Here is a 27,871-nt window from a genome sequence, read left to right on the forward strand (position 1 = left end):
TCCAGCTCTGTTCCTGGAAACCCTCTGATGATGCAACTCGCCCACTGGGGTCTGTATCCACTGGCTCCCCACTTACTGTGTCCCTTCTTTTCTGGTGTTGGTTGCTGCCTCTTCCGCTACTGGCCTCTCTCTCGCCCAGTACTGGGCAGTTTCCTCCAGACTCCACCAGCCATTTTTGCTGCTGCCCATTTAGCCTGCACTCAGCATTGTCATCCCCCTCCCCCTTTTCCTTCCCCACAACCCATCCCAGCTCCAGCTCACCCCTTTTCAGTTGCCCTGCAATCCTTGGAGTTCTTTTGAGTCTCCCCAGAACAGTTATTTTGGGCTCCCCTCTTTTTTTAAAAAAGAAATTCTAAACCCAATGAAACTGCCTCCGAGCTGCCAACCTGTGTTGCTCCCATCACTCCTTTGACACAACAGTGTCCAATAAAGGTGGGGCAGAGAGTAGGCTGAGTGGGATACAGGGTGTATTGGGGCAAGAGGGAGGCTGGGGGCGGGGTGCAGAGGACAATGGTGGGGAGGGAGATGGAGGGGCTTGAATGGCAGCTGAGGAAGGGGGGGGAAGAATCATAGAATCATAGAATATCAGGGTTGGAAGGGACCCCTGAAGGTCATCTAGTCCAACCCCCTGCTCGAAGCAGGACCAATTCCCAGTTAAATCATCTAAAACCCAGTTAAGAGTCCCTTTCCAGCAGCCAAGGAAGATAGTGTTGCCAGTTTTCGCCCACTGATCAAGACTCACAGGATTTTGGCATCTGCAGGGGGAGCTTTTATGATGACACAAGAAGTTCCTCTCGTCCTGTCATTTTCAGGGCAGGCATGCAGCCAGAGCTCTGGGCAAGAGCTGAGGACACAGCTCTGCCTTGCCATACAGGAAAGAGGAGAGTGGGGAGTCAGGGTTGTGGTGCTGCTGGCACCTGGAGAGAGGAGTCCCAGGGCAGCCGAGTGGGGAACTCAGAGGAAGTAGTGCAGCTGGGTTCCAGTCCTAGGGCAGTGGGAGACAGAAGTGTTGCTGCTGGGTCATGATAGCACAACAGTGAAAAACAAACCAAATAAAAAACACACAACCCTAGACTAAAAAAACAATACTTGATTTTAAGAAAGCCTCATGAGTTGAGGGTCTGGCGCCTGATTTTTGATGTCTTGAGGCTGGCAATACTGCTCGCATGTTAGCACATTCTCTAGCAGTGATTGATTTAGTAGGGAAGACAAGCCCTCCCAGGGCACGGCAAGAGGCGTTTCTCTGCAGTGGCGTTCTCTTCCTTAGTTCCCTATTATCACTTTCTATATAATCTGATGGGAAAACATAGTAAAGCTGGTTCATCTCTCTGGAGAGGCTGAGGGACAGATAGGGAAGGTTTTGAATCTCAGGCCTGAATCAGTTGATGCTTTTACTCTGCCAGTAGAATGAATCATTCTGGCACTTTCCTGAGCTTTTTGATCTACTCCCTGTTCAGAGCTGGGTAAACTGGAGGAAGAAGAGTCACTAATTTGCTGACAGCTCAGACAGATTATGTCACAGAAATGAATACAACCTTGCCTAGAGCCAAGATCTGCCTCTAAAACTCTGATTTTTCTCTCTCTGCAGCCAGCGTGATTCTGGATCCAATCACTGCTCATCCTGATCTCATCCTGTCTGAGGATCAGAAATGTGTAACAAAAGGAGATACAGCACAGAATGTGCCAGACAATCCTGAGAGATTTGATTCTTCTGTGTGTGTCCTGGGTTCTGAAGGTTTCACATCAGGGATACATTACTGGGAGGTGGAAGTGGGGAATGGTGGTGACTGGTGGGTTGTAGGGGTTGCCAGAGAGTCTATAAGGAGGAAGGGATGGCTCAATTTTAGCCCAGTGGAGAAGATCTGGGCTGTGGAGTGTGACTGGGGTAAATACCAGGCTCTTGACTCCTCTGTGATCCATCTGCCCCTGAATGAGCGACTTGGGAAAATTGGGGTTTCTCTGAACTTTGAAGAGCACCATGTAGCATTTTATGATACTGATAACATGGTGGCAATACATACTTTCAAAGAGGTCTCTTTCTCTGATGAAAAAATCTTTCCTTTCTTCTGTGTCTGGAGAACTCCAGGAAAGTATATCAAACTGTGTGACCGAGAAAAGAGGTAGCCCTACATTTTCAAGTGTCCATTATTTTTTGTGCCAGCTCTCAAAATTAGTGGGCACTTGTGAAAATTTAAAGCAAATTACTTCTCTGTGCCCAGAATTTTGTACCTTTCAAAACTAGAAAGCATGAATGGTTGGGAGAAAATGTCAATGGCACAGCATTTACCCAAGCTATTTTTCTGACCTCTAGTATTCTGGAGGCCAAATGTGATAAATGAAGGCGGGTGTGGACGGAGGCAGGGGGCGAGAGCTCCCTTTTATGAACACATAGCCAGCCAGTTAGCTGAAAATTCCTCTTAGTAGCTGTTCTCTGCTTGCTTTACCTGTAAAGGGTTAAAAAGTCCCCTAGGTAAAAAAAAAAGAAAAGAAAAGGAGTGGGCACCTGACCAAAAGATCCACTGGGAAGGCTAGAACTTTTTAAAATTGGGAAAGAACTTTCTCTTTGTCATTCTCTGGGCTGCAGGGACATGGAGCAGCAATGCTCTAAGCAGGAGTGCTGTGTAAGGTTTGAACCAGGTATGAAAAAGTATCTTCCATACCTAGAAGGAATCATTTGATAGGGAATGTTTAGATAAACGCAATCAGGTTTATTTCTTTATTTGGGCTTGTAGATCTCCCCAGATGCTTTTGTTTGCTTGTAACCTTTAAGCTGAACCCTATTTTGGGTGCTTAATTTTTGGAATTCCTCTTAAAATCTAGCAAAAGCCTAAGTTCCAGATGTATTTTCTTTCTTTTTTTAATAAAGTTTACTTTTTTTAAGAACAGGATTTGGATTGTTGGGTCCTAAGAGCTTTGTGCCTATGCTGTTTGATTAGCTGATGGCAACAGCTAATTTCCTTTGTTTTCTTCTCAGCTCTCCCCGGAGGTGGGGTGAAAGGGCTTGAGGGTACCCCACAGTGGCGAATTCCCAAGTGCTCCTTCCTGGGTCCAAGGGATTTTTTTTTGCATTTGGGTGGTGGCAGCGTTTGTCAAGCCAAAGTCAGAGAAAAGCTGTAACCTTGGGAGTTTAATACAAGCCTGGAGTGGCAAGTATTAACTTTTAGAAACCTTGTGGGCCCCCACCTTCTGCACTTGAAGTGCCAGAGTGGGAATTCAGCCTTGACACCAAGTCTACACAGGGTCTGAATGAACTCTCCCCTGTCCCCTCTCCTATTGACGGGCTGGCAGAAAAGACATCAGGAACAGACCGTATTTGCATACCTACTCTGCCTAGGTGTACACCATGATTGAGCTTCTTTCCCAAAATGATCAATTATGGCTGGTTTGGGGTTATAAATGACTTTAGTACTTGAATACAGGGGTAATGAAATGTTGTTATCCTGATTGTATGGGTAAAGGACAGCAGAACTGTTCATAGCATGCCCTGACTGAGGTTTCATTTAGGGTGACCCCCCCCACTAAACAGGGTTAGGGTTGCTAAATCCCAGTGAAAGAGAAAGAGGGTGGGGACAGGAGATTGTATCTGGTTGTATGGGTGCTGCCTAAAGAGTCCTAGACACCATTCGACTTTCACTACAGAGCTGGAGAGGTAATCCCAAAGGCAAGGGGAAATAAGATGGGATAGTAAAATGCGGTGTAGATAGGTCTTGGAGAGAGGAATCTGGGAAAGGGAGAATGTAGGGATTGACTTTTTTTTCTGGATAAATGCTGATAACTGCAAAGTAACGCACATTGAAAAACATAATCCCAGCTATGCAAAATGATGGAATCTAAATTAGTTCCTTTTCCTTGTGATGCCACATGATTGGAACATGACCATTTATATCATTAATATTGCCACTATTATACAATTGCAACAAATCTTGTACAAAGTATGTCATGTATGGTATCAATGGAAAAGTTACCATCTATCAAATATCACTATCCTGTTTGTATGCGCATATCATTTTTGTATCTGAAGTTATGAATATTGACTATATACCTGTTTTTTAAATGTGTTTGTTTCTGGGGAAACACCTACAAGGTTGTTTGCACCAATCTAGCCAGCACTAAAATCTTGGGATTAGAAGAACCCTTTATTTGATTAAATTGTTTTTAAATAACCACTCATCATTAAGTCTAGTGTCTGAGTGATGAAACAAGGGTTTGGATACCTAAAGAGACAATATTTCTGACTTCTTGTTAACCAGTGTGATGAGACAGAAGTTTATTCTTCCATAGGATATGCCAAGTCAGTCACAAAAATAATCAGCAGTTTGGGGTGGGTCTGCTCCATTTCTCGGCAGTTTGTTCTGAATTTTGTATTTTCAGCTGTGACCCACTGAAGGACAGTGACATTTGGCATACTTTTTGCAAGATTCACAGAAACAGGTCAATTAAGCTTTGGATCAGAACGCCACGCTATTCAAACATTTTAATGGTTAAAGAGTAATTACAATGAGTGAGCAATGACCATATGAGGGTCTTGACATAAAAAACCCTGGAAGGTTTATGCTCACAAAAGGGGTTATCCTTTAGGAAGAAAATTACTGATCAAGAACTGAAAAATCTGTTCGTGGCCAATGATCAGAAAGCAGGGGCTCCACTCTCACCTGCCCCAAATGCAGCTGCTGAAGCAGAAGCAGTGGGAATGCTAGCAGCGCAAAATGAACAACAATTTGAACATGAACAAAAACGGACAGATCTTCAATGGCAGGAAAAGCAAAAGATAAGAAGCTCATCAAAGGTGGATGGAACAGATGGCTGCTGAGAAAAGGGCTCATCAAAAACAGCTAGAAGCTGCCAGCCTTCAGCTCCAAGTCTTGGAAAAGGAAAAGAATCTGCCACAGCCTGAAACTCCATCTGCCCTCCACAACAGCAAAAATTGGGAAAAGACTTGTCCCGTTTACAAAGATACTGAAGACATGGAGGAATTTTTGTCTACCTTTGAACACCTATCCAGTTTTCACAAGGACTCAGATGAACAATGAATGCCTGTCCTGCTAACCAGGTTGACTGGAAAAGCCAGAGTGGTATTGAATGAATTAAGAGCACAAGAAGCATTAGATTATGTGCTCTTTAAAGATCCCGTGTTAAAGTGATTCAAGGTCACTCCTGAATCTTACAGGGTAAAGTTTAGACATTTTAAAATGTCTAATGACTGTACTTTTGTGGAATGTGCTCATAAATTAGTGGCTTTTGTTAAAAAGTGGGTTGTGGGAGCAAAGGCTCATGGGAAGTTTGAGACATTTTTGGATTTAATCACTTTGGAACAATTTTTGGGCATTGTAAAATATTCAGCTATTTATCAGCTATTCAGCTATTCTATTATGTCATAATCTGATCTGAGTAAACGTGATAGGACACCTCATATTATGCAGTACTCCTAGTGACACTCTCCAATGGATCCCCATCCTCCACCCACCGTGAGGTAGGTAGGAGCGGATCATTATTATCCCTGCTTGAAAAAGGGAGAAGCTAAGGCTGAGAAAGGAGAATTGACTTGTCTTAGGTCACACAGCCAGTCGGTGGCAGAGTTGGGAATAGGACCCAAGAGCCCTAATTTTCAAACTAACCATCGTATCTTGAATTTCATACATTGAATGACCTGAATAAAGTGCTCTCAGATGATATCCAGACCAACAACAGTGCACAGTAATTATTCAGCAAGTATTTTAGGAGAACTGGAATGTTAGAGAGAATCATGAACTGCTCAGAGACAATTAATGCAGAGAAGCAGCAAAATTCGTCAAACATATGACTGGTTAGGACTTATTTACTTGGTCTTAAAAGAGAACAACAAGGATCAATCAGGGTAGAGACTGAGGACGGGAGGCTGAGGGTTCTCACCAGAGAGCCCAAAGGATGGCCCAGGTCACTGGTGGGGATCACTGCCTGAGCCCTATTTCAGCCCCACATTTTTGGAAGTACCTCCCACAATGGGAGCTGCAGAGGACTCCCCCGCGACAGACACACACACACACACACCCCTCCTGGTGTTGGGAGGGGAACAGGAGAAAGGACAAAAGAAGCAAGAGAAGAAGAGAAAGGAGGGAGGGATGGATGGAGGAAAAGGTGAAACAAAAAGGACAAACCCTAGTGTCCCCAGTGATTCTAAGGGACAAAATTCTAGGTGCAGAATAAAATTCTGCCTCCTTAAGCTCATGTTTTCCACACCTAGAATTGAACTGTCACCAGATGGATCAGACTGAACAGGTTTCAAACCTCAAGGAGGCTCTTACCTTCTAAACAGGGATGTCTGTTTTCTAGTAAAATCAGTAAAAGGAAAGGAGAAAACTCAAAAGAGGTTCCTCCTCGCGCTCAAGTACATGAACCCTAATACTCTCTCAATCCTCAAAGAGAGACCTCAAGAAGGAGACTTGCTGAAGCAAAGCCACAGGGGTCTCTGAGGTTTCCCTGACCCCTCGCCCCTGTCCTGCCTGGCTGATGTCAGCATCTCTCTGTGAGGTCACCACCTCCCCACCACCTTTGACCAATAGTCTGAGGTCCTGCAAAAGGCCTTTGTGATCTCACTGCCACACCCCTCCCTTGCTGTGCTAATGTCCTGCCGCTGGCCAGGCACTTTGGAGGTTTGAGCTGCTCCCTGTGGATCACCCCACTCAAGGAGTGTTCGTTCTAGGAAGCAAGCCGGCTAGACAGTAAAATATCACACGCTGCTCCCCATGCTACACTCAGTTTTTCAGAAATGATCAGACTTTATGGCCAGAAGAGACCCTTAGAGCATCTAATCTGACCCCCTGCGTATCACAGGCCTCCAGTATGACACAATAGCTACTTTTTGGGCAAACACATTCCAGAAAGGCATCTAGTCTTCATTAAATGACATCAAGAGATGGAGAATCCACCACTTTCCTTGGTAGCTTGTTCCTGTGGTGAATCATCCTCGCTGTTGAATATTTGTGCCTTATTTGTAATATGAATTTGTCTCTTTTCACCTTCCAGCCATTGGGTCTTGTTATGCCTTTCTCTGCTAGATTAAAGAGCCCTTTAATACCCAATATTTTCTCTCCATTAAGGCACTTCAACACTTCAATGAAGCCACCTTTCAATCTTCTTTTGATAAGCTGAACAGGTTGAGCTCTTTCAATAGCTCACTAGAAGGCATTTTTCTCCAGCCCTCAGAACATTTGGTGGCTCTTTGCTGCCCCAGCTCCAATTTCACAACATCTTTGTCAAATGAGGACACCAAAACCGGAGGCAGTATTCCAATATCAGCCTCACTGTGACGTTATTGACATCATCTGTAACTGGATAGATCACTGTTGCGACCACTGTTATATATTTGCAGCCAATATTGTATAAAGGTTGTTGTGTAAGGGGTCTATGGAGAGGTTATGATTGGCTGATTATAATTATGCTATCTGTATATGTGTATCATTTTTGTAGCTGAAGTTATGAATATTGTGTGGGGGGTTCAGAGCTGGGGTTTGGGGGGGATATTTATTTGGGGGGTCCATGTTCAGAGCTGGCACTCTGGGTATGTTGAGTGACTGGAGCTGGGGGCAATGTCTGAAATTTAATATTTTGTGTATGTCTATAGGAGTGGTTCTCAACCTTTCCAGGCTACTGTACCCTTTTCAGGAGTCTGATTTGTCTTGTGTACCCCCAAGTTTCACCTCACTTAAAAACTACTTGCTTACAAAATCAGACCTAAAGATATGAAAGTGTCACACAACACACAATTACTGAAAAATTGCTTCCTTCTCATTTTTACCATATAATTATAAAATAAATCAATTTGGAATATAAATATTGTACTTACTTTTCAGTGTATAGTATATAGAGCAGTATAAATAAGTCACGGTCTGTATGAAATTTTCGTTTGTACTGACTTTGCTAGGGCTTATAATATAGTCTGTTGTGAAACTAGGCAAATATCTAGATAAGTTGATGTACCCCCTGGAAGACCTCTGCATACCCCCAGGGATACGTGTACCCCTGGTTGAGACCCACTGCCTATAGTGTGGGGGATATTTGCAGCTGGGGTTTGGGCATCTGGCAACAAGGTGGGTTCTGTTTTTATTCATTTCCCTTTTCACACTGAGATTTTCCTGGGATCACAGTGCCTGGAGTGATATGGCAACCGCAGGGACCCTCCTGCTTGCCTCAGCCAGGAAACCATCCCCACTGGAATCCAGGGAGAAGGGCGGGGTCAAGCACATGGAGGGTACCATGATGCTCTTGGGGAACATTTGCCTGTGCATGAGCCTTGTCTGTGAACTGACCCAGAGAGACCCTGCCCAGGGGCTGCTCAGATATTATAGTGGCTGGGATTTCTCTGGAGTGCCTAGGGAAGATGGGGAGAGAGGAGAGAAAATGTGGGCTGACTGGGTGGAGATTTTTGGCTCAGTGCAAGTTGATGAAGTTTTTGTGCTGTTGCCATTTGTCCCTGTCCTGGGCCCTCCATCCTTCTTGTTCTAAGTGAACTTTCCCATCATGCACCACTAGGGACCCTGGGTTCTAGCCAGTATCCCCCCCCCATCTGCTGGGAGGCACATGTAAGATATTCCCCTGGTTACCTTGCCACCCTCTCCCTGTAACTGCAGAAACAGACAGAAGCCAAGAGGCAGAAAATCATCCAGGAGTGGAAGAAGCTATGTGGGTTTCTGCAAGAGCAGCTTCCTGCTGTCCCAGCTGAAAAAGCTAGACAGAGCCATTGTCAAGAGAGGGGATGAGAGGATCTCTGAACTGTCCCTGGAGATTTCCCTGCTCAGTGAACTGCTCAGTGAAATGGGAGGAGAGAATGGATAGGAGCCACTGCGCCAATCTGTACAGGTGAGACTGTGCCGCTGTAATGTTAATACACAGCATTTCTTTTCTGAAACTTTTTATTAAGGCAAAAATACAATAAAATGTTAACTTACTATATCATACATGACTTATTCAGCATCATGTTAATATTCAACGAACCTGGCTAAAGATTCTGACTCATCGACTGGCAAGCCCTCCTCCTCTGAGTACGCTACAAAGGATGACCAAATTTCTAAACACCTATCCTCTTTTTGGCACTTCTCTTGTGTACGTACTTGGTGTGAAAGCTGTTCCATTACAAGAAGAGTCCATATTTTACAATACCACAATTCCATAGGACAAGAAGTCACATTTTTCCAATAATATGCAACACTTAGCCTTGCTGCTAACCATAAAAAATAAATAAATAAATTTGTCTTTCTTTTTAAAATGTACATCCTTTATTGAACTTTAAGGAAGCAGGTCAGGAGACCTCTGGGAAGCTGTCATTTTGTTATAAGATGAATCTCTTTAATAATTGCCTCCCCAAACTGTCTAGTTCCTGGACACAACCACCATATGTGCAAGTATGTTCCCTTTTCCCCACCACCCTTCCAACAGATTGCATCCCTAGCAGTAAAAATATGATTGATCTTAACTTGAGTCAAATGCCATCTATACAGTAATTTATAAAAATCTTTGTGAGCTACACAAATTGAAGATGTATATGTATATCCCCTTTCCCACTCTATCAATATCAATATCTTTGCCCATATCCCTCTCCCATCTTTTTATCTGGGTTGTTTTCCTATCAACATCTTTTTTCAATCAAAATTGTGTATATTTTAGAAATTAAACCTTTTGTTCCAGGTTCCTCCTTTGGATCAACTCCTTAAATGTGGTCAAAGGTCTAGATAGAGACATCTTGTATCCAGATTTTACAATAAAATGTTTGATTTGTAAATATTGAAAATATGGGATCTTAATAATTATTATTAGCTATCTCTTGGTATGATTTCAAATTGGGACTCAGGAACAGCTGTCCAAACTGATTAATCTCAGCTCTTACTCACAATGCGTAGTCACTTTGATATTTCCTAGTGATAAATTTGTGACTAGTAATAAAAGTAGCTAAGGGAGAGGGCCTCAGGTAAAGGAATTTTTAAAAAGTTGTCCAAAGCTGCTAAGGTGGCCTGGATGAATGGGCGATTTTTTATTTTTGGTGACTTACATTTCTCTGTAACCTACAGTTACTATCAATAGCTATGTTTGGGATCTTGTCTTGTTCGAGTTTTACCGAGCGTTTGGATGGTCTATTATTAATGCAATTGATCATGTCTTTCAATTGTGATGCATAATAATAATAAACCAAATTAGGGAAAGCTAGTCCACCCAACTGTGTAGGTTTATTCAGTACTTTAGAACTCCCCCTTTGTCTTGTATGTTTCCATATGAATTTTAATAGTGCATCCTGCCATGTTTTTAAAGCATGTCACAGATACCAACTGGGATGTACTGAAACAAAAATAACAACTTTGAAAGGACATTTGTCTTTTACAAGGCTACCCTACCTAGCCAAGAAATGTAATATTTGTTCAATTCGTCCAACTCTTCTGTTGTTGTTTTTTCCCACAGTGGAGGGTTGTTTGCCTTAAAAAAAAGTTTTTATTGTCTCTATACAATATTTATTCCTAAATATTTTAAATAGAACTTTACCCATTTAAATTTATGTGGCTGACAGAAGTTTGTTTTGACCCTTTCAGGAATATTAATTCCTAAAATTTCAGATTTATCGTAGTTTATTTTGAAGCCTGACACCTGCCCAAATTCCAAAGTCAATTCTGTTCTATCATTTTTAATGATGCTTCTGGATCCTGCAAATATAACAAGATATCAGCATACAAAGCTATTTTTGTGTTCTAATCCAGAAGACATTTTGATGCTTTTTACCAAGAGGCTGTTTCTTCCATTTATGGCAAATGGCTCCATTGCTGGAGCAAACAAGGTGAATAAGGGACAATTCTGTCCCTTGCCCCTAGACAAATTAAAAGTTGGGGATTGATGATCATTAGCCAAGGCAGCCGCGTGAGGATGAGTATACAGGGCCAATATGCCTGTAGAAAACTCATTTCCAAAACCATACCTTACCAAATATGTGTGATGTATTCCCCTCCAGCCAGTTGAATGCTTTCTCACCATCCAAACAAAGCAGCACAGAGGAAAAATCACTAGAATTAACGTTATAAATGAAGGCTAGATTTATAGATTTATATTAGACCTAATTTCTGATGCACCGATTTTGGTTAATTGATTTCTGGTCTCACACTGCTGTTGTTTGCTGGGTATGATTTTAACACAGTCCTTGAGTTATATCAGTAACCTTTTTTGTTTGGACTAAGTCAGTCTTCCTGTCTCTCTCTTGCATCTTTTCCCATCAATGTTTGTTATTATAGGTTACTGTGACATTTTATGAACTTTCACTCACTCTTCATGGTCAAGCTCACAATTAGGGTAAATTATCACAACAGGGGATGACATGTGCCAGCACGTTGCACAGGAATAAGCTTTCGCGTTGGGCAGTGGCATGTCCCAGCTGCTTCAGAACCATCCAATAGTCACAGTAACAAGACCTGTAACTTCATACACATTTTCAAATATCAATAACAAAGGCCCTACCAATTTCCAATGGCCATGAAAAACGTGTCACACAGACTGTGAAATAAGCCCTTCCCTATGAAATTCAATCTTTCCCTGCTGCTTGGAGCACTCCAGCCAGGGGACTCCTAGCTCCAGCTGGGCTGGGGAGGGACAGGACTTGTTCATCCCCTGAACAACCGCTCTTGGGCGGAGCTCAGACCCACCTCCACCTCCAGGAACCTCCTGTGGCAGGAAGCTCCACGGTTTCTACATTCAGAGTTCAGCTCTGAAGGCAGCACAGAAGTGAGGGTGGCAATCCCGTGAACCCCCCTATACAATTCCCAGGGCCCCCACGGTTACAACACCGTGAAATTTCAGATTTAAACATCTGAAAACATTAAATTTACCAATTTGGTAGGGCCCTATCAATAACTTATTCAAATTAAGAGGCAGATACACCATGTGAGAGTGGGTTTTGTTTAATATAAATTGTTATAAAATTCAATCTCACTTATTTTGTTGACATTTTTTAAAAATTAAACTTGCATTGATGAGTTGTTGTTGTTGTTGTTTTTTAAATCTTGGCCTTTTGAATAAGAAATTGGGAATAAGGAACCAACCTTAACCTGTGGAATATTCTTTGCATTAATAATTCACCCTCATCTCACTTGTTTACTTTCTCCTGGAACAGGATTTCGTCTTCACAAATCTGACATGATCTCCAGGATGGAACAAGGGGAAATGCTGTGGGTCCCAGATCACCGGGGCTTCGAGGAGAGAGAGACCTTGAGAGGTACCTGTGCAGATGAGGAGTCCTTTAAACCGACTCAGAAACAATTCTTGAATGACAGAAACAGCTTGGATTCCCAAAAACACCAAGTTAGCTGCCCCACTTCTGGATTGTATCCAGCAGGTGTGGTATCCTCATGGCAGATGTCACTCATGTCTTCACACCCACCATCGCTGACACCTGGCAGTACCTCCCTTCCACCTGAGATAGGATGTGGAGGTGCCATCCTCTCTATTCTCTGGGAAAAAATTATGGAGATTAATTTTTTTTTTATCTCCCAACAGTTCATTTCATTTGTGTCTCCCGGCCACACACACCACCCCATTTGCTCTGCCCCTTTCTGAGGTTTCCCTTCCTCCCTTTCCCCACCCTCCTGGCACAGGGAATGACTCATGCCTGGAATCTCTTTCTATCCCAGCCAGTGATGGCATGATGAGAAAGTACGAGGAGGAGAATCCCCAGCAGGAAGGTCCTGAGCAAGTGGAACAATACTGGACATTACTGGAAAGATCTCAAGGGAATGTGTCCTTGAGTCCCGAGCAGGAAGCAGCTTGTGAGAATGAGCACAGGCCAGAGAACCATCAGGTAACTTCCCAGTGAAGGAAGTAGATAAATCTGTTCATTATGGGGGAGGTTGCAAGGACCTTGAGAGAACAACAGTCCAGCAGAGAATCTCCATGGGAGAGAGAAAAACCACATGCACTGAGTGAGGGAAAAGCTTCAAATGGAAATCAGACCTAACTAGACATGAAAGAATCTACACAGGAGAGAGATCCTATAACTGTCCCTACTGTGGGAAAAGCTTCAGCAATAGCTCAGCTCTTACTTTACATCAGAAAACCCACACAGGAGAGAGACTGTATAAGTGCCTCAACTGTGGGGGAAAAACTTCACTCGCAGCTCACACCTCACTGAACATCAGAGAGTCCACATAGGAGAGAAATCCTATAAATGTCCCGACTGCGGGAGAAGCTTCAGTGTGAACTCAGCCCTCATTCGACATCAGAGTGTGCACACAGGAGAGAAACCTTATAAATGCCCTGACTGTGAGAAAAGCTTCAATGTGAGTTCATCGCTTAATACACATCGGAGAATCCATACGAGTGAGAGACCCTATAGATGCCCTGACTGCAGGAAAAGCTTCAAGAAGAGATCAAACATTATTAACCAGGAGAGAATCCATACAGGAGAGAGACCCTCTAAATGCCCAGACTGTGGGAAAAGCTTCAACCAGATCTCAGTCCTTCTTTTACATCAGAGACTCCACACAGAAGAGAGACCCTATAAATGCCCTGATTGTGGGAAAAACTTCCATGTGAGCTCAGCCCTCATTAGACATCGGAGAATTCACACAGGTGAGAAACCCTATAAATGCCTTGAATGTGGGAAAAGCTTCAATGTGATTTCATCCCTTTGTACACATCGGAAAATTCATGTGGGAGAGAAACCATATAAATGCCCTGACTGTGGGAAAAGCTTCAATATTAGTTCATCCCTTATCACACATCAAAGAATCCATACAGAAGAGAGACCCTATAAATGCTCCAGCTGTGGGAAAATCTTCAAGATTAGTTCATCCCTGATTAGACAACAGAGAACGCACACAGAAGAGAGACCCTATAAATGCACCAACTGTGGGAAAAGCTTCACTCAGAGCTCATACCTTATTAAACATCAGAGAATCCACATAGCAGAGACACCTATAAATGCCCCAGTCAGTAGCCATAGTAAAAATAAGCCATTTCTTGATTTTCCTCCTACGTCAGTGACATTTGGTTCCCAAGTGTCTGGCTTCCCCTCTCTCTGGGGTGAGGATACAGCAGCAGACAAACCTGAACTGATGAGTGACTCTGGTTCTGTCTGTCTAGCACACCCCAGGCAGAGCAGAATACCTAATCCACTTTGTCTCACTGCTGCAGCCCCAGCAGCTGAGCAGATGTGCCTCTCCGCCTTCTACCTGATGGGCAAAGGAAGAGAAGAGAACTCCTCTGGAAATTCCCTCTCTCCTTCCCTGCCCTTTCGTGGAGATTAGCAGAAGAAAACTTGGGCCCCGTATTCACTCGAGACCTGTCTCCACCTCTCCTCTTCCACCAGCCCATGGGCTGGGATCCCACACTTAACTGGAGTTGTTCCCTGCTGTGGGGTGTCCCTGAGGGCTGGTAACCCCTTCTCTCCCGAAATCCCCCAGGGTGCTTGGTTCTCAGGGGATCAGATGTTAATAGACCAGGAAGGATGGATGATGGGCAGGGAATGGAGGCGTTTAATGTTTGGGGCTGATGGAGATGGGAACCAGAAGCAGTCAGATGCAGGGTGTTGGGGTATCCAGTGTGTGGGGATCATGGAATAAGAAGGTGGGAAGAGATGGGATTAGGAAGGTACTTCTCCTATAATTCAGCCCCTCTGCCCCTTTCCCTGTCCTTTCAGTATTAAGAAAGCATCACTGAGAGGGACACAAGAACTAGGGGTCACCAAATGAAATGAATAGGCAGCAGGTTTAAAACAAACAAACAGAAGTATTTCTTCACACAACACACAGTCAGTCTGTGGAACTCTTTTCCAGCAGATGTTGTGAAGGCCAAGACTATCACAGGGTTCAAAAAAGAACTAGATAAATTCATGGAGGATAGATTCATCAATGGCTATTAGCCAGGGTGGACAGGGATGGTATCCCTAGCCTCTATTGGCCAGAAGCTGGGAATGGGCAACAGGGGATGGATCACTTGATGATTGACTGTTCTGTTCATTCCCTCTGGGGCTCCTGGCATTGGCCACTCTCAGAAGACAGGATACTGGGCTGGATGGACCTTTGGTCTGACCCAGTATCCTTGTTCTTATATGATTTCCAAAGAGACACATGGGCCAGGCCCACCTCAGCTTAGCCTCCAAAGGTTTGTCTAGAGTAAGAAAAGTGGTGTGGGTTAGCTCGCATGTTTCCCTCTGATCCTGACCAAAACTCCAGAACTTTTCCTATCGTAGAGCATCCCTGAGCAGCTCCTCTATATTGTTGCCTTGTTAGCAGAGTGACTGAGTCGCTCTTAAGATTAAGTATGCTCTTTCAGGACAGAGTGACTCATTCCCGGTTATTCTCACATTGATCTGACATTACTTTTTGTACCCTTTCTTCTATTTCCAAGATGTTTAAATATAACACAGAGTAGGAGCAGGGCTACATAAATATGTTGTTTCAGAATCTGTGATACCTGAAGGTGTTGGGCTGAGTCAAAGGGATTCCATTCTTCCCCCAGTGGCACTGTGATTCTCCTTTTTCCCCAGCAGCATTAAACTCTATGGCTCAGACAGAAGCTATCTTATCTCAGTGCTACCCCTTCACCTCCCAAAGGGTCACATTCCCCAGTGTCCTCAGCTTTCCATGCTTAGGAATCACACTTGGATTTCTCTGATTCTAAATTAGAGTTAAAGCTGGAGATGAATGTGTCACTGACCCACAGGGGGGATTCAAATTAATCCCCAATGCAGTGTGACCATTCTGAGTTTAAATCCCGGTGTCCATCAACAGAAGTGGCTTCTGGGCTTTTATTTGCCAAACTTGCTTATTTGCCCATGGGAAGGTTTTGTTTATTTTTTTGGTGGGATTTTTTTTCTTCATTACAATGATGCTAAAACTTTTGTAACTAACATGACCTAATAGTGAGGGATTGCTGAGTGGTGGCTTAGCGGAGAACATGATGTGAAAATCTATTTTGATTTAGAGTCATCAGATGTAACATGCTCTGGGATTAAATTTTATATGAACTTCATATCCTTCCCCCTGTAACGTGGGTTTCTCTCTCTTTCCTGAAGGCCATTTGGTCACATAAGCGGATATTAGTTTTGTTTGACAGGCTATAGCTGATACTTATTATGGTTTTCTTGAGACAAATTACCATGGATGTGAATAGTCATTTCTTCTATCTTTTTCCTTTCCCCAACCCTTTGCCAGGAGATTTTAGTGTTTTTCGAACAATGGGAATGATAAATAACCATTGGCACAAACACTGATGGGCAAATGTCAAGAGTCACCATCTGAAAGGCAGAGAATGAAACAGAGCAGGAGATGACTACATGATCCCTGCAGTGACATGAGATACAGCCAGGTGGGGGAGAGTGTGGGAGATACAGCTCTGAGAAAGTGCAGCGTTTGTACAGCTGATGCTGAGAACTTGGAACTCATTACACAGGGGACAGCGAGAGGAAATATCCTTGTGGGGTGAAGCCATCACTGAAATGCAAAGAGTGTAAATAACATGAGAAGAGGGGTGAGCAAGGGTGTGGGGATGGGCAGGGGGCTACCAATTTCTGGGATGAGGTTGGGCAGCGGTGGGAAGGAAACGGGGGTTTTCAGGCCCACCCAGTCACCAAGGCCACAGGGAGGGGAAGACCCTCATAGCCCAGCAGGGAACCCTCCCCATCTACCACAGTGTCCTGTGTTGGGATTAAAGGCACTTAAACATGATCATTGCCTCGCTCATCCCACCCGGGGACTTTTAGATTCCTTTGTGATCCACAACACTCCCACTCAGCTTCCACCCAACCCTGTAGGTGCCTAAACTGCCTGGACTCCTACATTACTGCTGTAAATGTTCCTTTGGTGCCTAAGAGAAGGTGCCCTGCTGCCTAGCTCTAGCTGCTCCAGTGCTTATCTTGTGCTGAAGCTCCAAGCCAATCCTCAAATTGAGGGAAGATGGGTGCTCCGCTGTATCTCCCGCCTGATCCAGGGGGTGTGCTCTGATGCCTAACTCCCCACAAAGTGGGAGAACTATCACCTTGCACCCAGGGGTTAGGTTGCACATCAGGCATGGAAGAAAACCTGGTTCCAGTCTCCCCTCTGTCTGGGGAAGTGAAGGGATCCATAAAGGGGTCTCTCACCCCTCCAGTGACTACACCAACCACTGGATTATAGAGTCATTCTTATTCTTTATCAGGACTGGTTAATATTCAGTTATTGAATGAAACGGAAACAATTTCTACAAGACAGACCCACATCAGTTGGGTATTGCTACCCAATTCCTCGTACTTCTATGCATTCTGCAATCTGTGTTTTGAACTAATAACAATACTTTTATTCTCCAAACATAGAAATGTATTAAGTGGAAAAAAGCAGTGCAGAAAAACAATGTGCAAAAACGTGCAGGCAATGTAAACAAAGCTTTAACATCAATTAACAGAGTGGAACTTTAAAATTGGAAATGCAGCAAACATTTCTGTCCATTTCAGCAAACAAATGCAGGCTGCTGTGGCTACACATGGGCAAACCATGCTTTGCACAGGTCAGTGTACATGAAGCTGTGGTTTCCCTTGCTGTCCCCCAGCATGGAGTGGTAGGGGTTAGGACGTGGCCTGAGATGCCACATGAAATGTTGGGAATGTAGGGAGCTGCTAGCATGGAGTTCTCCAAGGACTGCAAAGGGTGGGGAGTCTGGGATTTTTGGACCTTTAGGTCAACCGATGTCTGCAGTATTTGGATTTGTGGCCTGAGAAGATCTATGATGTCCTGGTTCATCTCCTTCTCCTTGTCCTGCTAGGATTTCTCTCTCCTCTCCTCTCTTTACTTCTCCCTATTCTTGGTCATATTGGCCCTCCAGGCCCTTTGCTCACAGGCCAGTGCAGCACTGGCTTGCAGGACCTTGCTGAATATGCCCTCTCTAGTCCTCTGCTTTCTCCTCATCAGTGTTGGGTATTCTGTGGGTGTGGAGAGGACACCCCTTAAGGCTGCAACGGCAGAAGCTGCTGATTAAACACAGACATGTCATTGGATTTACAGTCACAATGGAAAGGGAGAGAGAAGGCTCAAAACGCCCATCCCTTATTCCCAGAAATGCTTTTAATAAGAAAAGTTTATTGACACTTCAGCTGTGGAGCACCTCTGCACTGCACCGCTCTCCAGTCCCAGTCATGGTGCGTATGGCCCCACCAGTGGCGAGTGAGGAGATGGGCGGAGGAGGAATTTTGGTTCCATGACGCAATAAAATTTCAGACTCTGTTCCATGGGAACAAGTGCAAGGCAATGCCACTGAAGATTGGCAGGATGTTCCACAGGTGGTGGTGGTGGTTTAAGCTGATCTCTTATTCCTGAGGGTAACAAAGGACCAGAAAGCATAGCTCCTACTGATGTCCTGAAGCCTGTATGCCACTAACCTGTTTACTGAAATGGTGCCAACTGAACTCATCATGGACTAGCGTGGCAAAGTGTCCTACCACAGAGGAAGAAATAAGGCAGCCCTCCCTAGAAGCCTTTGGGAGAGGATTTCAGAGCATCCTCATAAAAGTTTAATCGAGATGTCTCAGGAGGCTACAAAGAAAATCCCTATGTACATAAACAAAGTACCCCCCTTCCCCTATGCTTAACCTAGCAGCGGAATAAAAAGCACATGTCAATTCTAACTCTGCTTGTTGTACCTTTACTTCTTGTATGAATAAAACAGTGAAAAGTCAGTACCTGTGGCTTGTTATCTTGGGGATGGGCCAGGCACCATCTTTAAATTTAAACACTGTAAGGAAAAATGCATAGTCACGCTTTCCCAGGGTACCTTCCCATGCCTTAGGCCCACCCATGCTTGCCTGGTATACTGGCTAGACTGCTGGTGGTGTCTTCACCAGGCCCTGGCTCGTGGCTTGGCTGGAGCCTCCTGCTGCGTTTCCTCCCCCTCCCCCCACTTCCTCCTCCTCCCTGTTCATGGCAGAGGTCTCTGTCTTGGGCTCCTCTGAGGTATCCACAGTGGTTTTGTGGGGTCTTTTCCAAGGCTGGCATGATGCTCAGTGTAACAGCTCAGCACCAGATCGGGCGTTGCTCTCCCTTGCCTTGTGGTACGAGCTGATGCAGTTCCTTTGATTCCATGCGGCATTCCTGCTGATCCCTGTCGTATCCCTTCACCTGCATCCCTCATGCAATCTGTTCGTGTTTCTGCAGCTGGTCCATACCTGGACTTGCACAGCCTCTTCTCTCCCACAGGCCCAGGAGACCAAATACCTCCAGTCTACACCCGGCGGGAGCACATTTAGTGCATGGCACTGGCATGGTCAGCTGCACACAATGGCAAGCTCCTTGTTGTCCTTGCCAAGGAGGACAATCAGGAAAAGGCATTTCAAAAACACATGGGAGGTTTTGAAAGGGGTGGTGGCTTCCAGTCTCTGTGACCCTTGGGCAGTAGGGTTTACAACTGTGACCAGATCTGTCACTATCACAGGGAATGGGACATTCTGGGACAGCTGCTGGAGGACTATGAGGTCGACAACAGGTCATGAAACAGAAAATATCATATTGCCTCTGTATAAATCTATGGGACACCCAAATATTGAATACTGCATGCAGATATGATTGCCTTATCTCAAAAAAGATATATTGGAATTGGAAAGGGGCAACAAAAATTATTAGGGGTATGAAACAGCTTCCATATAAGGAGAGATTAATAAGACTAGGACTTTTCAGCTTGGAAAAGAGACAACTAAGGGGGGATATGATAGAGGTCTATAAAATTATGACTGGTGTGGAGAAAGTAAATAAGGAAGTGTTATTTAATCCTCAGAACACAAGAACTAGAGGTCACTGAATGAAATTACTAGGTAGCAGGATTTAAAACAACAAAAGGACGTATTTCTTCACACAACACACAGTCAACCTGTAGAACTCTTTGCCAGAGGATGTTGTGAATGCCAAGATTATAACAATGTAAAAAAAGAACTAGATACATTGATTGAGGATAGGCCATCAATGGCCATTAGCCAGGATGGGCAGGGATGGTGTCCCTAGCTTCTGTTTGCCAGGGACTGATTACTTGATGATGACCTGTTCTGTTACCTCTGGTGCACCTCACATTGGCCACTGTCAGAAGACAGGATACCGGACTAGATGGACCTTTGGTCTGACCCAGTCTGGCCATTCTTATGTTCATGCAGTGCCTACACTCACACTGTGTCGACTGCAATAGGTTGATTATGGCTCCATGCCATTTGGGAAGGTGGTTTTACTGAGTCACTGTGATGGGGCACTTACAATGGCCAGAGACAAATTTGAGTGTAGACACATGCACAGATGAGTCAACGTAAGGCGACTTGAGTTTATCTAACTTTGTAATGTAGACCAGGCCCTCCAGACAGAAGTTGTGTTTTCTATCTTTGTTATTCTTTTCTCTCCCCTTTTTTGTGTAATTATTTTGTCTGAAAGGAAGCAGAATGAAATTCCACTGACATGAACCGCTTCAGCCCATCCCAAGTAACATGTTTTCTTTTTCACCAAAGGGACAATTAATACCATCTTTAATACCATCTACAAATCTATCAAATAGAGGATTTTCCCTATAAAAGACCCTGTACAGCTAAAGGGAATAAAGAATATTGTTACAATGGAATTCAGCCAGCAATAACTTGACACCAAACCTCATACCACACAGTCAGGGCATTTAAAGGGCTTCCCCTGTGTGTGGTGAGTTGTGACTGAAATTTTTTCACACTTGACAAATTTATGTAGTATTGAGGTTGATCTCTTGTGTGATTTCTTTCATGTGAAAGAAGAGCTGAGCTCTGGATGAAGCATTTCCTGCAGAGGAGGCATTTACAGGGTCTCTCTCTCTGATATTCTCCGGTGCTTAATAAGGTTTGTACTGTGACTCAGACTTTTCCCACACTCTGTGCATTTATATAATGTTTCCTATGTGTAGTTCTGATGTGTAGAAATCTCTGACCTTTGAATGAAACATTTCCCACAGTCTAGGCATTTGTAGGGTCACTTTCCTGTGTGTGTTTTCTGATGTGTAATAAGCTCTGAGCTCTGCATGAATCTTTTCCCAGAGTCACAGCATTTATAGGGTCTCTCCACAATGTGTGTTCTCTAATGTCTAATCAGGTGTGACTCCAACTGAACCTTTTCCCACATTCGACACATGTTTTTTCCCTCTTCTATGCCGTTTCTCTGCTGGCCTGTAGTTTTCTTGTGGTTCAAGGATCCTCTCCTACAATGAATTAATTTACCCACTTTCTTCACTGAGTGCTTTCCCAGCTGTATCTTTAAGCTGCGTTGGTTTCCCCAGACTTTTCCCAGTGCACAACTGCTGGGACACAGAGAGAATTCAGACATCAGTGTCACAGAGTCCCCGGGTGGTGCTCTTGAACTGCTCCCTACGAAGCCAGTGATGACGCTGGTGAGGTCTCCTCTCTGTGAGCAGACTGCCTTCAGGACAAACAGTTCACACAGCTTCCACCTTCCTGGGTCTGACATTGGAGCATTCAGCATCCTCTGCCCCTCCGTGCACTTCCCACAGCGAGTCCGCCCAGGTGGCGTCCTGGGGAAGCCAGAGGGTCCTGCACCCCAACTCCGCAGTCAGACATGACTCTCAGCCAGCCAGTAAAACAGAGGTTTATTAGACGACAGGAACATGGTCTAAAACAGAGCTTGTAGGTACAGAGAACAGGACCCCTCAGCCGGGTCCATTTTGGGGGGCAGTGAGCCAGACAACCACGTCCGCACTTCACTCCATGTCCCCAGCCAGCCCCAAACTGAAACTCTCTCCAGCCCCTCCTCCTCTGGGCTTTGTCCCTTTCCCAGGCCAGGAGGTCACCTGATTCCTTTGTTCTCCAACCCTTTAGCTCTCACCTTGCAGAGGGGAAGGGCCAGGTCATCAGTTGCCAGGAAACAGGGTGTTGGCCATTCTCTGTGTCCAGACCCCTGCACACACCTGCCCTCTAGGGCTCTGCAATGATCATACACCCTTACCCCACCACCTAGATACTTAAGAACTGCATAGGGGAAACTGAGGCACCCCCACAATATTCAGAGAAAACATTAAGAACAGTCCCACTTCGTCACAATCAGTCATTGCCTGTGCCATAGGCACCAACTCTGTGGGTGCGCTGGGGCTGGAGCACACACAGGGAAAAATTTGTGGGTGCTCTGCACCCACCGGCAGCCAAGCTCCCCGCCCTCACCTCCTTCTCCCCCCACAGCGCGCCATGTCCCCACTCCTCCCCCTCCCTCCCAGCGCTTCCTGCCCCTCTGCCCCCTAACAACTGTTTGGCAGCGCTTAGGACTTTCCGGGAGGGAGGAGGAGGAGGAGCGGGGACGCAATGCGCTCAGGGGAGGAGGTGGAGAAGAGTCAGGACAGGGGCGAGGACTTGGGGGAAGGGGGTGGAATCAGGGCGGGGCGAGGGCAGGGCAGGGGCGGGCCAGGGGCAGTCGGGGGGTCGAGCACCCACGGGGCAGAGGGGAAGTTGGCACCTATGGCCTGTGCTAGGGTTAAAGGAAAGAAAAGGGAAATTGCAAAGAAAGGAAACAACATAACACCTGTTGGGGAAACTGAGAAATTAGATTCTGCTTCCACATCTCTTCCAAACACCCAGAGGGAAGTAAAGTTTTCGGCCGGGTGGGAAACCATGAGTGACGGCTGCCAGAAGACACCACACTATAACTAGTGCAAAGCAGACAAATGGAGCTGATGTAGCAGGGGGCCAAGCATCAGGATGTCTCACGTGGATTCATGACTTGCCAGTGATAAAAACATGAAGGCTCTAATTCAGAAAAATGGCCTAGTTTGGGGCACCTGCATTTCTCTTTCCCAACTAGAGAACTGCAGGGCAAGTGCTCCAGGGCTGTTCAGCATCCACAGATGCAGGTGGAGTCAGTGGGAGCTGCAGGTGCCCAGGCCCCTGAGAACCAGGCCCCAGGTGCCTAAAGGTCAGCACCCAATGTCTAGACCCTAAACTAAAGGCAACTTGTTAAATCTGGACCAAACCCCTCACTGTGCTCTGGTCCTGTATAGCAGCTTGTCTGGGCCAAATGGGCTGTAGGAAAGGAGAAAGCCCCTCCCCCACGCTGAGGGTTCCCTCCCCCACAGCAGCTGCAGGCACAAGGCATGTTCCTGAGAGGGCTGGGAATGAAGTGGGGGTGGTGAGGGTGGGGTGGATGAGGCATAGAGGGACATGGGCAGTGTAAAGCTGGGCCTCTGGTACTCTGCACGCTGGCTGAGAAGAATGGGGGCCATTGTCATAGGGATGTAACTCTGGCTGGCTTCAGAACTTCCTTAGCCTGAGCCAAGGTCTGCACCAGCCCCTGCAGCCACGGATCAGCGGAGTCACAAATTGCCTCCCCTCTCCTTTAGCCAGTACAGCTGGCCCGCTGATCTAGCTTTCCCCCACCTCAATTTTCACATTGATAAAATTATTTTATTATTATTCCTATTTCTGCGAATGGAGGACGAGGGCCCCATAGTGCTGCTCTCTGAAGAGACGCTGAGTAAACAGACCCAACGGCTCACAATTACAGCCAGGATTTCACAAACACTTAACATCCCGTTAGTGTCAAAGGGACCAAAGAGGTTAAAGTTACTTTATGCCAAAGTCTTTGCAGGTTTTGGGTCTAGGTTATGACAAAAAGCAGTAAGTCAATGAGACAAACCAACTGGGGTCTGAATGGTGTGTGTTGGGGGGGGCGTGATGAGGGAAAAGTAAATCTCTCTCACAGATTGTTTGTCCTGGGATGGTTGTGATGCTCATGGATATTGGTTCCATTGCTGGGAAGTGCCTGAATGAGAAAGGAAATAGAAGGTTTTAGACCTTTTTATATTAAATACCTGAGTGTGTCTCGGTCTGTTTCTGTGTCATCATTAAAACGCAGTTCTATGAGTTCAGAGTGGTGATGCTGTTATAAATATGGAAGCCTGAAATCTCGTCTCTTTTATCTGTCCCCCCTGCAGACACTCTGCCATCTGCACTGGACACAAAAAGAGGGGAACCCCTAGGACCACACAGAGCGGGTGAGATTTCAGGTGGAGATTGTCTTAAAATTATGAGAAAATTCCAGTGAAAACATCTTCATGAGATTGCAGCTAAAGTTACCAACCAAACCGACAGCGACCATGACACACACAGCCCTAAAAATAACACATTAAACAGTAAGGAGATCCAGGGGCACTGGGTGAACCTGGGGGCCACGCCCCCCCCCCACTTTTAAAAGTGGGATGGTCAGGCCCGACCACTTTTTAACATGGGTATAATTTGGGGGCGGGAGGCCAAGTTCCCCTTCCCCCCCCCCCCCCCCTCGGTCCCAAACGGCAAGCCTTGGGCAGGCATGCAGCGTTGTAGGCAGGGGCTGTGCTTCATGGCAGGGCAGCTGTTCAGCTTCCCTCTGTGAAGCGCAGCCCCTGCCCATGGCGCCAGCCTCTTCCCAGTGCCGGCCCCTCTCAGTGGCTGCACCCCTCCTCCTCCACACCCAAGGCTCTGCCCCCGGCCAAGCCAGAAGCCACAGCTGGGCTGCCACCCAGGGAGCCTGGGCTGCAATGGGGAGCCACGGTCCCTCCACCTGCCCTGGGTGGCACACTCCAGGAAGCGGGGACATGGGCCGGGGGCTGCTCTCAGGCCCCCCAGAAATCCACCCAGAACAGGTGGAGGTCAGGGGGTCTCCACAACGGTTCTCAGCCTGTCCAAGGGGTGGGGCCTTGGCAGGAGGAGGAGTGGGGTGGGGCCACGGAGGGGACAGGGATACAGGCAGCAGGACCTGGTGCCAACCCCAACTCCCACCAAGGCTCTGAAACTCCTGGGGAGATCCCAAGTTGAAGTCACATGAACATAGGGTGACCAGATGTCCCCTTTTTTAAAGGGACAGTCTCTTTTCTGGGACTTTTTCTTATATAGGCGCCTATTATCCCCCACCCCCTGTCCCATTTTTTCACAATTGCTATCTAGTCACCCCACATAAACACTCCTGACACCAACCTTAGCGCTGAGTTCACGCCTATGCTGAGGAACAGAAACACTCTCCCTGAGCAGCACCCGAACAAAGCTCTCTGCCCTGAGGGCTGACACATCCCTCTGCTTTACCCCGGAACCGGGGGTTTGCCTCATCGCTCTTCTCCAGTATATTACCTTTCCTTTGGACAGGGCTGGGCTCTCCCACTGGAGCTGCTCACCGCTTCCTGGATTGGGGAAATGCTCTCCCTCTGATGCTGCCAGCTGCTCCCGTCTCTCTAGGCTGGGGATGGGGCCACGCCGTGGCGACGCATGGGTGGGGCATGAGTGGGTCACACATCCCTCCCCACAACGCACAGGGGGGGCAAGGGGCCAGCAGGCAGAACCAGAATGGAAGAGGCGGGGTCAGAGCCTTTCCTCTTCCAGTTCCGGCCCCGCTGCCCGCCTTGGACGCTGCCCAGTACAGCGCAGTGGCTGGACTCTCCCGGGCAGCTGCTGCACTGCACCGGGCAGCATTCCAGGGAGGCAGCATGGCCGGAGGCTGCCTGGGAGAGCGAGAGGCTGCAGCAGCAAGGGGGTGGCTTGGACTAGCTGCTGTAAATGTAGACAAACTTGTCTGTCTTAACAGTTGGCTGAACATGAAGTAGGACTGAGTCGACTTGTCGGCTCTAAAGTTTTATATTGTTTTGGTTTAGAGTGCAGTTATGTAACAAAAAAAAAAATCTACATTTGTAAGTACAACACTCATGATAAATTTGTTAGTCTCTACGGTGCCACAAGTACTCCTGTTCTTTTTACTCATGATAAAGAGATTGCACTACAGTACTTGTAATGAGGGAACTGAAAAATACTATTTATTTTATCATTTTACAGTGCAAATATTTGTAATCAAAAATAGTAATATAAACTGAGCACAGTATACTTTGTATTCTGTGTTGTAATTGAAATCAATATATTTCAAAATGTAGAAAAACCATCCAAACTATTTAAGAAATTTCAATTGATATTCTATTGTTTCACAGTGTGATTAATCATGATTAACTTTTTAAATCACAATTTTTTAGTTCATTGCGTGAGTTAATTGTGATTAATCGACAGCCCTAAAATAAACCATTAAAAACAACAACAAAGTTTTTTTTAAAAAAAGCAAAATAGAAACAAATACAAAACACACTGAACTTCAAAGTTCCCCTCCCCCTGGATCGGCTTTGAATCGTCTCTTCAGATCCCCAACGTGCACCCCACCACTTCAGCTCTGGGAATACAGTAGTTGCTGTGCTGTGTGTGGATCAGCCACCAGCAGGGACAGGACACATGCTTTGCCAGTGGGTTACACAAGTATTTGCTAGTCATCAGTAGAACATTTTTGATCAGGACTCTGGGTTCCTATTGCTGACTCCTCTGGGTGGAGGGTGAGGGAAGCTCCTTAAAAGTGTGTGTGTGTGGGGGGGAACCATCACCCCTCCCCCTGCACTGCCCCATTCCTGCCACCCCTGTGCCATCCCTTCCCCTCAAGCTCCCACTCTTGCAACACCCCTTCCCCATGAGGCCCCACCCTTGCCTGCCCCTTCCTCCATGAGGTCCCCTCCCACTGTTCCTCACTCTTATGACCAGTAAAAAGTCTTTTAAAAGTGATGGGGCCATGGCCCCCCTATTCTGGTACCTCTGGTGTGGTGTAATGGTTAGCAACAGGAAAGCCAAAGAACATGTATTTGACACTTTGAGACTAAAGCCAGTGGGGATGAGTAGCTAATACCTGGGGCTTCCACACTAGAGACCCTAGTTCTAGTCCCCATTTTGACCTTGTGCAACTTCTCTGTTAACTTATTAGCACACTGGGCTGCAAAGGTATCCAATACTAGACTGCGTTCTAGGGCTGGAGATATGAAGTCTTGGTCAGCCATAAGAGCTGGGAAGTGTCTGCAAACACAAACAGCACTCATTAGAAGTGAGATGATTTTTACTCACGGCTTCTGGCTTGTTTCACTGTACCACAGCCCACGTGTTTTGTCCTTGTCATTGGAGAGCATCCCCACTCCCCCACCCCACTGTTCCACTAAGCAGTCTGGGAACTGTCTCATTGGCACAGTCAGCTGCAAGTCAAGTGGACTGAGGGATTCATCTCTCCAGCCTCCTCCTCAAAGCTCCTGGAGGCCACTTCTGTCGGCCAAAAGTAACTACATGTCACATGTGTCTGACTGATGACTACAATTCTCAGGCAATACGTTCACCAGCTAAAAAAACCCAGAAGCAGTGAGATCCTCTGCCTGAGCTCATCCACCAGAGCGGACAGCCTCTGACTGCCAAGAAGCAGGAAGACTGACTGGTTAGAAGGAAATTTACAACCGTGTAACCAGTTAGCCTGTAGCTCACAAAAGCTCATGCTCAAATAAATTGGTTAGTCTCTAAGGTGCCACAAGGACTCCTTTTCTTTATACTCATGACAATGTGTCTCATCACAGTATGAGTCAGGATCTGTAACAATATTGTATCCCATTGCTCATGAAGTAACCAGCTGCTTCCCCAGCAGCATCTCTGCTCGGCATGCCTTTCCCATTGCAGTTGCAGCTCCTGTTCTGGTTCCAGAAGGCCACTCCCCAGATTCACTGTTCATCTGATCTCAAAGCCACTTTGCTGCAATAGACTCTTGGATGCAGTGCCTAGCCAAGAAAGAGCCGCAGAATGAAGGAGTGTGACTGATGGCTAGAAATCTCCAGCCATGCATTATCCAGCAAAACAGGAGCAGTGCTGGCCTTCCTCTTAAAGAAAATAATTTCAGTTCACACCATCCAGCTGCAAAAACGTATGAATTCCACAGTGCAATGCATTAAATAGCTGCAACATTGTACCAGCTGTATGGCACCCCTTGTAACTAACCACATCCCTGGCAAGTGCTCCATTCTCACGACAGCTGGAATTCCCTTTCTGGTCCAGGTGGCTGCTCCCCAGAGTCACCCAGGCCCCCTCTGTCTGTCCCCAGAT

The 27,871-nt window shown here is 45.9% G+C and overlaps 1 protein-coding gene and 1 long non-coding RNA gene across 4 annotated transcripts in view; both read left to right on the plus strand.

Annotated features, from left to right (window-relative positions):
• LOC144275097 (butyrophilin subfamily 1 member A1-like) overlaps window positions 1-4,166 on the plus strand; it is a 46,528-nt gene extending 42,362 nt beyond the window's left edge. For all 3 annotated transcript variants that reach the window (XM_077834230.1, XM_077834229.1, XM_077834231.1), the window contains one exon: window positions 1,589-4,166. In XM_077834230.1, coding sequence (XP_077690356.1) covers window positions 1,589-2,124 — 536 coding nt within the window. In that variant the 3' untranslated portion in view covers window positions 2,125-4,166. The remainder of the gene's footprint in view (window positions 1-1,588) is intronic.
• A 3,361-nt stretch (window positions 4,167-7,527) lies between these two features.
• On the plus strand, window positions 7,528-27,263 carry LOC144275116 (uncharacterized). The gene is made up of 4 exons (XR_013347988.1): window positions 7,528-8,835; window positions 12,119-12,220; window positions 23,899-23,958; window positions 27,108-27,263. It is a non-coding gene; the product is annotated as an uncharacterized LOC144275116 (long non-coding RNA).
• The last annotated feature ends 608 nt before the right edge of the window (window positions 27,264-27,871 follow it).

Source organism: Eretmochelys imbricata, chromosome 14 (assembly GCF_965152235.1).
Source record: "Eretmochelys imbricata isolate rEreImb1 chromosome 14, rEreImb1.hap1, whole genome shotgun sequence".
Lineage (NCBI taxonomy): Eukaryota > Metazoa > Chordata > Testudines > Cheloniidae > Eretmochelys > Eretmochelys imbricata.